This window comes from Ascaphus truei, chromosome 17, assembly GCF_040206685.1.
Source record: "Ascaphus truei isolate aAscTru1 chromosome 17, aAscTru1.hap1, whole genome shotgun sequence".
Classification (NCBI taxonomy): Eukaryota; Metazoa; Chordata; class Amphibia; order Anura; family Ascaphidae; genus Ascaphus; species Ascaphus truei.
The window spans coordinates 42,599,352-42,612,114 of record NC_134499.1 but is presented as its reverse complement, the minus strand read 5'-3'; the positions used below and the strand labels follow the sequence as shown (position 1 = coordinate 42,612,114).

The following is a 12,763-nucleotide window of genomic DNA, read 5'->3' as shown; positions in this document are numbered from 1 at the left end:
CGTACCGTACCCTGCCCCCTGGTCCCGTACCCTGCCCCCTCGTCCCGTACCCTGCTCCCTCGTCCCATACCCTGCCCCCTGGTCCCGTACCCCGCCCCTTCGTGCCATACGCTGCCCCCTCGTATCGTACCCCGTCCCCTCATACCGTACCCCGCCCCTCGTATCGTACTCCGTCCCCTCATACCGTACCCGTCCCCTCATACCGTACCCGCCCCCTCGTACCGTACCCGCCCCCTCGTACCGTACCCGCCCCCTTGTACTGTACCCCACCCTCTCGTGCCGTACCCCGCCCCCTCATACCGTACCCCACCCCCTCGTACTGTACCCCGCCCCCTCGTACCGTACCCCGCCCTCTCGTCCCATACCCCGCCCCCTCGTACCGTACCCCGCCCTCTCGTCCCATACCCCGCCCCCTCATACCGTAGCCTGCCCCCTCGTACCGTACCCCGCCCTCTCATCCCATACCCCGCCCCCTCATACCGTACCCCACTCCCTCGTCCCGTACCCCGCCCTCTCGTACCATATCACGCCCCCTCGTACCGTACCCTGCCCCCTCGTGCCATACCCCACCCCCTCGTACCGTACCCCGCCCCCTCGTACCGTACCCCAACCCCCTCGTAACCGTACCCCACCCCTTCGTGCCATACCCCGCCCCCTCGTACCGTACCCCACCCCCTCGTACCGTACACCGCCCCCTCGTACCGTACCCTGCCTCCTCGTACGGTACCCCGCCTCCTCGTACCGTACCCCGCCCCCTCGTACCGTACCCCGCCCCCTCGTACCGTACCCCGCCCCCTCGTGCCGTACCCCACCCCCTCGTACCGTACCCCGCCCCCTTGTACCGTACCCTGCCCCCTTGAGTCATAACCTTGCCCCCCTCAGACGCCGGATCCCCTGCTCCCCAGGTGAGGAAGGTCTCGCGCATGTTTGGGGTTTCGGCTCACGCTCCGGGTGGGGGCTCGCAGCTCTGAATAACGCGGCTTTTCTCAGCATGCAACGTTCTAAGGAACACAACAGTCTTCAGAATAGACATTTTAATATTAAAAAAAATTGTACATGTGTTTTATAAACAGGTTGCATAAAATAGATCTATTTTTACTAAAGCGGTGTCTCTTTTTTTAAGGCGGTTTCTTTGGCATTTACTGTTTTCCCTCATCAAAATAGTGCAAATTGGAGAAAATACATTATTACAAAAAGCTCCGGTTAGTACAAGTCCTTGTAGATCTCTTGCAGGAGTGGGTGCAGGCACATGTCTGCTTCCGTTTTCTTTATGATTTGCAATAACTGAACATGTTCTGTTACAACTTGTCTCAGATCCGTCATCTTTTGAAGCAGTTTAGCAAACAGCTGAGAGGAGTCTGGGTGATTGAGTTTTAGCTGAAGCTCTAATGCTTGTAGCAAACTGTCCTGGATATCTTCAATTGGCTTCACATTTATCAGCCCAGGTCGATCTGAAAAAAGATTGTTAGAGGAAATAGTAAATTAACATTGACTAATTTAAGGGGATATTTGCTGTATAATGTAACCATTTTGTATCCCTGAAAACAATATTTCAGCCTAATAGAGACACTGAAAATGAAAGGACGTTTGTATTTTAGCCACAAAGCATAGCAGTAAATGCATGATTAAAAACAAATGATTTTAAAGCCCTTTGGTCATTCTGATTTCTGAACAAAATACCGCAGGAAAAGCAAAAATGTTGATAGTAATATCAGTCTATAACACCAGACAAACTCTCTAAGCTTTCAACACTGCTATCAAATCTAAAAAAAAATCTCCTTTATGCTCCGAAACGAGCAATTTGTCGGATGCCTTAGGATGTGTTCGAATAATGACACTAGAAGCTTTTCCAATAAATAAAACATGAATGATTTAAATTATGTGAGGACGGCGTGATTTTCTCAGGAAAGTCCTTTTGTCTAATTTCTAAAAAAATAAAATCACTCTGAGACGTGATAAAAAAAATTCTGTCATTGCCTCCAAAATGTGCTAAAAATGTTACGGTTCGTTAATCAGTATCTTGCCATTCTATACTAGAGATATTCTAACGTGGACAAACGAACGTTAGCTTGTCATGTAAATGTGGTGTTAAAAAGACATTCATCTGAAGTCTGGGAGTTCCCACAATGCTATGGGAACGATATGTGTGGTCCGATCTTGGCAGGGGTTAGTGTCTTGTGGGCAAATGGTACTGCCTAATACTTTACTCTTTTCAGGAAAATAGTGATCTTAAATAAATACTTAGATCTGTATTAAGAGCTATACTTACTAGGACTCCATAGTTACTCCATGTTACTCAATAGGAACCTTGCATGATGAAAGACATCATATGGTTCTACTCAAATGAATGGGCGATAAAGGGTCATATTTAGTAAGAGTTGCTACCCCATAAGACACCTCCCAAGCCAGATGACACCTTACAGACCAATCACTTCAATGGGCTGTTTGGGGCATATTACTAGCAGTGCTAGAAGGCGCCTTATTGAGTAGCGCTGCTTAGTAAAAAATTCAGATAAATTACCTGCAAAATAAAAATTAGGCTAATCAGTGTTTTCAATCCTGAATTTTAACCACTTGCCCTTCATATTATTTTAGTAATTTAAAAGTAATAAAGCCATTTTGTCTGTTTTGCCCAAGACTTAAAGTTATGTCCTTTCCAATTTTTAAATAGTCACCAAATTGTTCCTAACGAGAAAATAACTTTTCTGTGATCCTCCATTGAACATGAGATGATATTTTGATATAATGTAATCTGGATAATGGATCTGTCCTTTGGCTTCACGGGGAGTCATTTCCATACTAACGTACTGGATGTTTGCAATGGGAAGGTAATGGAGGCTTTTCATTACTTGACAACCGCTATCACAATGCCTACAGGCCCGACAACTAACAGTGCATTAGAGAAGTCATTCTAAAGGTGTAGTTGCCCCTGCCGGACCTCAGATTTTAATAGGGGAGACCACCAATTGTTCTAGGATGGTGGTCTCCTAGAATCTTGAACAAAATTCACCCTTCTAGTGTCTTCCACTGACCACAAATAACCCGCTATCTGGAACAGAGCAAGATGGATTACTCTTGGGTTGCAACTCAGAGAGCATCAGGATATTCTCAATACGTTTTACTGATACCGTTCTCTTTAACCCCCTGAGTGCTGCCTGAGGTGGTACCTACTGAGAAAAAGTGACTGTGGTGCTTTATCATGTAACAATTGTCATAAAGCCAAAGAGGGGGAGGGGCTCTTTAAAATCATCTCCCACAATATTGAAAGGTACAGAGGGATTCCTCCTTTTGCAACTAAAATGGGTGTGGTATCAACCCTTAGTCACTGGGTCAAGAGAAGTCCCAGAATTCCCTGGTATGTTTGCTTTTCCTGTAGCTGATCCATATATATATTTATGGCGGTAACAACGGAGGTGAAGTTAACACTGGAGAGGTTTCCCAGGCTCTGGATAGTTTAGAGGCAGTTATCAAAATTAATAGAAGTAAGGAGAGTCTGTCTTTCAGTCTTGTTTGGGGTTTACCCCCACAAACTCTTTGGAGTATAGGGGTTTCCCTCCATGGACATTAAATATGGTGTTCATGGGGGACATATTGAATGTCCATGGTTGGAAACCTTCGGATATAGGTGAATGCCACTGAAGTAAGAGTCCAGGTACAGCTAGTTTTATAAAACATATGCATTAATAATATATAAATATATTATGACATGTTTAGGCCATGTAAAATTCAGTCAGCCATAGTTTGTTTCTACAGTTCGGTCGGATAGACCCGGTTTCCACTGCTGAAGCATTTTTAATAAACACTATTCTTAAATGGTGTGGTACCTTTAAAGGTGGTGAACATAATGATATATATACAGTATATATACTGTGTACGTGTGATATAAAGCAGGGGTGAGCAAACTAGGGGGCGCGACCCCCCAGGGGGGGTGGAGGGGGCGAGTGGTTGCAGAGGTCCCTCTCACTTTTCTTCAAGGCATTAAAAATAAAATGCCGGGGGGATCGTGTGAGGCCTCTGTAACTCACTCACCGGGATTCAGATCTGTGGTGTGATGCATTGCCATGGCAACGCGGCATCAAATGACACTGCGGGGTCACGATGTGACGTTAAATGACCCCGAGGCATCATTTGATGCTGGAAAATGAGGTAAAGGGGACTCAGCTTCAATATTTTGCACACCCCTGATATAGAGTGAAAGATTTAAATAAGTTTATATACATTAGACCTAAAAAAATATATTACATTTTTAGAATTTGGACTAAAATGTCTAATATGTGGGAAATTAACATTAAGTCATGAATAGTATTAGAATTCAAAAGGATCTGCCCCAAAAAACAACATATATATTATTAGTTTAGGTTTACATTAAGAATATTATTGTTATTGTGAATAGTACTAAAACCTCCACACATTCAGGAATACAAAAACCCTGAGCACCAACCCCAAAGGGTTAATAGCGTTGGTTATATGATCAACCTCATTGGATGTATTATCACTACATCTTTACATTGCTCGCTGTCCTATGCCAATAATACCAGGATAAAGCTATAAAATGCCAATTAAAAAACGTAATAAAGTTTATATCTAACATATGTTTACTGACTTTACAATGACTGATTTCCTGTATATTAGAAATGAGTAATAACGCAGAGTAATGAAGGCAGAGTAATGCAGGCAGAGTAATGAACGCAGAGTAATGAAGGCAGAGTAATGAACGCAGAGTAATGAACGCAGAGTAATGAACGCAGAGTAATGAAGGCAGAGTAAATGAAGGCAGAGTAAAGAACGCAGAGTAATGAGCGCAGAGTAATGAAGGCAGAGTAATGAACGCAGAGTAATGAAGGCAGAGTAATGAACGCAGATTAATGAACGCAGAGTAATGAACGCAGAGTAATGAGCGCAGAGTAATGAGCGCAGAGTAACGAAGGCAGAGTAATGAAGGCAGAGTAATGAGCGCAGAGTAATGAACGCAGGGTATAAAATATAACATTACAGAAAGTTGAGATATAATGTAACATGTTTCGTTTCATGTAATGTTTCTCTTGGGCAACTGATGCCAGGCATACCATGTGCACCGGTAACTCAGGGAAATACCACACACACACACACACACACACACACACACACACACACACACACACACACACACACACACACACACACACACACACACACACACACACACACACACACACACACACACTGATTCTATTCTGTAAGATACTGTACGTTTCTCACTATATTTTGCTCCACTTCACAAACACAACATGCAACCGGCTGTAATTATCTGCTGTATCAGTTTTATTGCAGATAACAAAGATGTTCTGAGGCAAAACTGAGTCAGTAACTGGTGTTTCAGAAGAACACACACACACGTGTGTGTGCGTGTGTGCGTGCGTGCGTGCGTGTGTGCGTGTGTGTGTGTGTGTGTGTGTGCGTGCGTGCGTGCGTGCGTGCGTGTGCGTGTGTGTGTCACCACTTCATTACACTGAAAACCATCTCAGATACAGAGATACATTTGGTGGACATTTAAAAAAAAAAATAAACACATTATTTGGTGAGATAAAAACTTTTTTTTAATAAGCAGTTTTGTTTGGACATGTTACATTTGTACGCCACCAAAGGAATACAGCTATTAAAATGATTCTTATCCTCATTTGACATTTCCTCTTATCTGAGGTTTACAAGATTGGTTACACTTTAACCAAATGTTCTATCATTCCACCACAATGATGCCAAACGTCATAAAATCCCCAGACCATTGTTTTATAGCACGCACATGATATTATAAGGGACACTATCCTAATTGGAAATGCAAATACTTACGATTGATAAATCCTTGCTTTACTATATTATTTGCTCTATAGAGGTATACGGGTCTTTAGAAAATCCATCACTATTCTCTTTGGTAGTATGTAATTTAATATCTGCTTGCATGTATGTATGTCTTTATCTATATAGCACCAATCATTTACTGGCCAATTTAATTAGATACATAGTAAATAAGACATACAACTGTGCATGAAATGTAAAGTACTCCCTACTCCCTGCAGAGCTAAAATCCGGCCCAGGCAGGACCTTCACGTGGCCCAGGCAGGACCTTCACGTGGCCCAGGCAGGTCCTTCACGTGGCACTGGCAGGACCTTTACGTGGCCCAGACAGGATCTTCACGTGGCCCAGGCAGGTCCTTCACGTGGCCCAGGCAGGTCCTTCATGTGGCCCAGGCAGGTCCTTCACGTGGCACTGGCAGGACCTTCACGTGGCCCAGACAAGACCTTCATGTGGCTCAAGCAGGACCTTCACGTGGCCCAAGCAGGACCTTCACGTGGCCCAGACAGGACCATCACGTGGCACAGGCAGGATCTTCACGTGGCCCAGACTGGACCTTCACGTGGCGCGTGGACTAGGTCTCCGTGGTAAATTCGTACCACCGGCTTAAACATCTTTTTTCACATTTTGTTCACACTGAAACTCACTTGTCATTTAGGGTTATGTATACAGCACAGACGTTCTAAACGCTTGGAATTTCTAATATAATCATGTTTCCCATATTGAAGGGAATTAAAATAGCTTGTGGTGCTTCTGCTTCTAAATCTTTTCTGTTTGGCCCCTGCGGAAACTAGTTAAAGAGCCCCGCCTGACACAGCCTGCATTGGCGGGCTGGCGCTGACAGTAGGGGCACATATAAGAGCATTGGTTCATAAAGAATGTCTAAGAGAGTGAGTGTTTCTAAGAGTAGTGCAGTTGTGTTCCAGAGTTAATTAAAGGCTTCATTAAGAAAGTGAAAGTAGAGAAGTTATTGGAAAACATTGAGGGCAGAAATCACACTATACTCTAGCATGGGGGGCTCATCTCCAGTACTCAAGCACCCCCTAACAGGTAAGGTTTTCAGGATATCACAGCTTCAGCACAGGTGGCTCAATCAGTCCCTGCTTCAGCACAGGTGGCTCAATCAGAGGCTCAGTGCTCTGCATTTACATTTACTAAATGCTTAGCCTAGATGCGCTACAGCAGGGGGGCGCAAACTTTTTTCCCTGCGCCCCCCTGACGGCTGTCCCCTCACTCCCGCGCCCCCCTCCCAACCCCAACTTACCCGCGCTCTGGTGTAATGACGTCACGTTGCCATAGCAACGTGACGTCACATGACCTCGCAGCGTCATTTTGACGCCGCGTTGCCATGGCGACACAGGGAGGAAGCCGCCGGAGCCACGGTAAGTTAGGTTTACAGAGGCCCTGCAGCTCCCCCGGCACTTAATTTAAGTGCCTTCGGGAAGCGCGCGGGGCCTCTGTAAACCCCGCGCCCCCCGTCGGCAGTGTCGCGCCCCCCCTGGGGGTCGCACCCCACAGTTTGCGCACCGCTGCGCTACAGTATGGTTTTGTACCATTTAGAAAATCTGAGCTATGAAATGTCCCCTCACTGCCCCCTCACTCCCCTCACTCCCCCCTCACTGCCCCCTCACTGCCCCCTCACTGTCCCCTCACTGCCCCCTCACTCCCCTCACTGCCCCCTCACTGCCCCCTCACTGTCCCCTCACTCCCCTCACTGCCCCCTCACTGCCCCCTCACTCCCCTCACTGTCCCCTCACTGTCCCCTCACTGCCCCCTCACTGCCCCCTCACTGCCCCCTCACTCCCCTCACTCCCCTCACTGCCCCCTCACTCCCCTCACTGCCCCCTCACTCCCCTCACTGCCCCCTCACTCCCCTCACTGCCCCCTCACTGCCCCCTCACTGACCTTTCCCTATTGCAAATGGAATTACACAGGACTTCATCCACTAAAGGGATTTCGGTCACGCACAATCCTGTGTACGCACTGCGCACTGGACATAGTGACGCCTTACTACTTGTTATTGTCCCTCAAGAATACTATATTCAGTAAGCTAACTCCATGAATTAATAGTACAGAAACATTATACGGTGTATAATAAGGGCACGTTCTTGTTGTTGTTTGTTAGAGGACCTGCGTCTTTAAGTTACTAATTATTACGGCAGAAACCCCATCTATAATATGTTTACATAATTGCAATCAAGGGGTTTTCCAGAGCTGCCCGTGTTATTTTCCGCTCCGAGGGCCCCTGGCTTCCGGGATATATACCGGTGACGGTGCCAGTACTGCCGAGGAATCCGCGGACCAATAAGAAGCCACAATGTCACTGCTTGTGGCTTCCTATTGGATGAGACCAGCAGGCGTATTGCAGATGGAACGCTGGCACCAAGAACTGAATGTATCCCAAGAACCAGAGGGGTCCCCCAAGCTGAAAGTAGAGAAATTCAGAGGATCCCTTGCGTCCAATTTACCAGTTTGGCATGATTGATCCTTAACTTGGCAGTGTTGATGCAGCTCTACATACGTAGTAATACGTATTAATATATCTATAGTATAGCATTATCATGGACCTCCTATTTCACCGAGTTTGCCATCATGGGTTCCACGTGATAACAATATTTTGACATGAAAACCTCAATAATGAATTATATAATATTTGTTAGTACTATATACAAATAGGGCCATATTTACTCAGCGGTGCTATGCAATCAGATACCTTCTGGCCCATTAACCTGAATTGGGCATACAGTATCAAATGGCATAACACTGCTTAGTAAATATGTCCCATAATATCATAGGTACAGATATTCACATTTTCACTTGTAAATATTCTGGCTTTTTGTTGCTCGTGGGAATTACTAAATTAACGATTTAAGTGATTCTCCATGTCAATAAAAACATGTGGATTGATCATTGTTGGTCTTCAGATACCATTACTCATGTCTGTGTGACAATGACAAATTAAATGAATGATGTATTTGCTTGTAGCTTTATTACTGACTAACCAATAAAGCCAATTATAATGCAAAATACATCATGTTTACAGTCTGCACATTGCTTCCAGCACCTCTTATTATATAGAGTGTGTTTCATTGAATTGTGACTGTTGTGTGGAACAGAAAATGCTATTTAAATCTCTCGGTGTCTGAGGGGTTTCTAGATGAACACAATGTGCAGGTAGTCCTCACTACCCAACGTTTCACTTTACAACGAATGGCATATCCAATGCAACCCTAAGGGCCGTTTTTCGACACCTGAATGCATTATCCGACGCTCGCCGCCACTGATTAACATGGGACTCACTTTACAACGGTTTCACTATCCAACGCTGCTTCCAGGACGGATTCCGGTGGATAACCGAGGACCGCCTGTACTAATGAATCTTATTGTAGACAATATATTTAAGTTTATTGTTTTTAACAAATAATGAATGAAAATGTTAGAAAAGACTGTTACGTGGATCTCTTCGGAATATCCACGTGGAGAAATGTACCTGAGGCAATGTGAAGTAAAGGAAGACATTTCCAGCAGAGAGAGCGAGACTTATCCATAGGTGGGGACCATTAATAGGGAACGCTCTCTCTGCTGCAAAACTGGAAGCAACAAACAGAAAAGAAGAAGAAACCCATTGAAATCATTGGTTTTGCTTCCGTTTAGCAGCTGGGAAACTTTGATAAATAGAGACCATAGTCTGATATTAAGTGAAGTCTCAGAATGTGTAGGTAGAGTGACTCTTAGAGAGAACCAGTGGTGGGTTTGGCAGAGAGCAGCCAGACAGAGGAGTCAAACAGGGATTCATATTTTGTAAGTAGACACTTTTTCCACTTGGCCAACAAATCATTGCAGGACACGAGGTGTCCAGACCCTCTGGCAATTAAGTGGTTAATGGTGCTATCCCCTATTTATAGCTGCTGACCCATAAAGATAGTACATACTGTACAGTAGTGCTCTTTAATCCCACTGCACACATTTAATGAGACATGCTAATACACAGACACAAAGAGGCATACACAGTTACAAGTACACACACAAAGGCACTGATACACTTTGGGACTTTATATCAAAGTCTTCCTGCTGCAAATCTGGGACAAAAAAAGGTAAAAAGTAGCACCAGATTCATATTTTTATGTTTGCTTTATCTGCTCTTTTTTTTGTCCAAACATAGATTGACATACTGTACAATGATACAGAGATTACTATGCTGTGCATGTGCAAACTCACACATGTACAAAGATACACACACACACACCCATAATACTAATATATAGTTATGTACAGCTAGTGTTGTATGCCTGTGCTGTTTTGATTATATGAATGCTACACCCATGGATGAGTTTAAATATTTTGCACACAACACTTTTTATGACCTGAATTATGCACGCTCACATTTTGCACTTCAGCTGTTGTGTATGCTTTTGGCTGATATGATTACAGGAAGATATGGGAAGTTAATAAAAGAAAGGAACATTGCATAAGAATCTGGACATAACCAGTGCTAAGGTTTGCATTTGAGATCAGAGGAGACTTTTATGAACAGCATGTTGTTTTCAGAAAGAAAGCAGTAACTCGCTGGATGGCATTGTGTGACATCTACTGATCACAGGGGATAATTCTGTGATCTTCTCTTTAAGTACTGTACTGGGGTAAACTTGTCTGAGCCATGTGGAACCCCTATTTAAATGGCTTTAAATCCAGACCTTGCAAAGGAGTGGGACGCGACGTGTCAGAGAGTTGTTCCTGAGTTGTTGTTAAACATATTAAATCTCCATATCAAACCTGGCATATAGACCTGGGTGAATCCATTCAACAGCTATCTCTGAAGCATCTGCTTCCTCACATACCGTAAAAATAGATATACCGCCATAGCAACTATGGATACATTGCATATAATACATATATTGTGTGATTGCACGTGGAGGGATTAAAAAAATATGTACAACATTGTTTCATTCTAAAAACTGTATTTTTATACTTCAATGAGATAGGAATAAGCTTTTCCCTGCATGGCTAAAACGAAATATTTGTACCCAAACACTAGCTTTTATGTTATATTGTGAAATCTGTGCAAACATCAGCACTGATTAAAAAAAATGGGCATGTAACAGAAGCTGGATATGTAGCAGGATATATAAGTGGATATATAGCATGATATATAAGTGGATATATAGCAGGATATCTGGCAGGATATATGTCTATATAGCAGGATATATAAGTGTCTGTATAGCAGGATATATAAGTGGATATATATAGCAGGATATATGTGTTTATATAGCAGGATATATAACTGAATATATAACAGGATATATGTGTCTGTATAGCAGGCTATATAAGTGGATATATACGGTAGCAGGATATATAAGTGGTTATATATAGCAGGATATCTGGCAGGATATATGTGTCTATATAACAGGATATACAGTATAACTGGATATATAGCAACATATATAACTGGATATATAGAAGGATATATAACTGGATATACAGCAGTATAGATATGTGGATATATAACTGGATATGTTTTAGTTGCATATTCTTTTAGATTAAGGTGTATCATATGTCTGGTTCATTTTAATTGCTCCTACTTGTTTTATTCCGATCACATAACTGAAGTTCAATACAAATGTCATTTTGCTAAAGAGCTAATACTTGAGTATGTAATACTTGAGTATGTTTGACAGTGTTTAAAACAGGCCTGCACAACTCGTAAAGTGCGAAGGGCCGAACTGCTCCAAGGAAAAATAAATTGGGCCGCACGGGTAAAATCATCATCATCATCATCATCATCATCATCATCATCATCATCATATCTCCCCCAGAACCCAACACTATCAACCATTGCGATACTCCCCATCTATCTCTCATACCCCCATCTCTCCCCCTCACCCACACACAATACACCCCTCCACATCAAACACACAATACCCCCCTCCACATCAAACACACAATACCCCCCTACAGCCCACACACATCCCACCACCCCCTGCAGCTCACATCCCTCCCCCCTGCAGCTCACATCCCTCCCCCCTGCAGCTCACATCCCTCTGCCCCCTTGCACCTCACATCCCTCTGCCCCCTTGCACCTCACATCCCTCCCCCCTGCAGCTCACATCCCTCTGCCCCCTTGCACCTCACATCCCTCTCCCCCCTTGCACCTCACATCCCTCTCCCCCCTTGCACCTCACATCCCTCTCCCCCCTTGCACCTCACATCCCTCTCCTCACTTGCACCTCACATCCCTCTCCCCCCCTGAACCTCACATCCCTCTCCCCCCTTGCACCTCACATCCCTCTCCCCCCTTGCACCTCACATCCCTCTCCCCCCTTGAACCTCACATCCCTCTCCCCCCCTGAACCTCACATCCCTCTCCCCCTTGCACCTCACATCCCTCTCCCCCTTGCACCTCACATCCCTCTCCCCCCTTGCACCTCACATCCCTCTCCCCCCCTTGCACCTCACATCCCTCTCCCCCCCTTGCACCTCACATCACTCTCCCCCTTGGGTGGGTGACAGTGACTGGGTGACAGTGACTGGGTGGGACACAGTGACTGGGTGGGTGACAGTGACTGGGTGGGTGGGTGACAGTGACTGGGTGGGTGACAGTGACTGGGTGGGTGACAGTGACTGGGTGGGTGACAGTGACTGGGTGGATAGGTGGGTGACAGTGACTGGGTGGGTGACAGTGACTGGGTGGGTGACAGTGACTGGGTGGGTGACAGTGACTGGGTGGGTGACAGTGACTATGACAGTGACTGGGTGGGTAGGTGACAGTGACTGGGTGGGTGACAGTGACTGGGTGGGTGACAGTGACTGGGTGGGTGACAGTGACTATGACAGTGACTGGGTGGGTAGGTGACAGTGACTGGGTGGGTGACAGTGATGGGGTGGGACACAGTGACTGGGTGGGAAGAGTGACTGGGTGGGACACAGTGACTGGGT

General features: G+C 45.0%; 1 protein-coding gene across 4 annotated transcripts in view; it reads right to left on the bottom strand.

Annotated features, from left to right (window-relative positions):
* Positions 1-1,019: 1,019 nt before the first annotated feature.
* PPARG (peroxisome proliferator activated receptor gamma) overlaps positions 1,020-12,763 on the bottom strand; it is a 74,631-nt gene continuing 62,887 nt past the window's right edge. For 3 of the 4 annotated variants that reach the window (XM_075574950.1, XM_075574949.1, XM_075574951.1), the window contains one exon: positions 1,020-1,451. In XM_075574950.1, coding sequence (XP_075431065.1) covers positions 1,204-1,451 — 248 coding nt within the window. In that variant the 3' untranslated portion in view covers positions 1,020-1,203. The remainder of the gene's footprint in view (positions 1,452-12,763) is intronic. The other variant, XM_075574952.1, reaches the window with a different exon arrangement.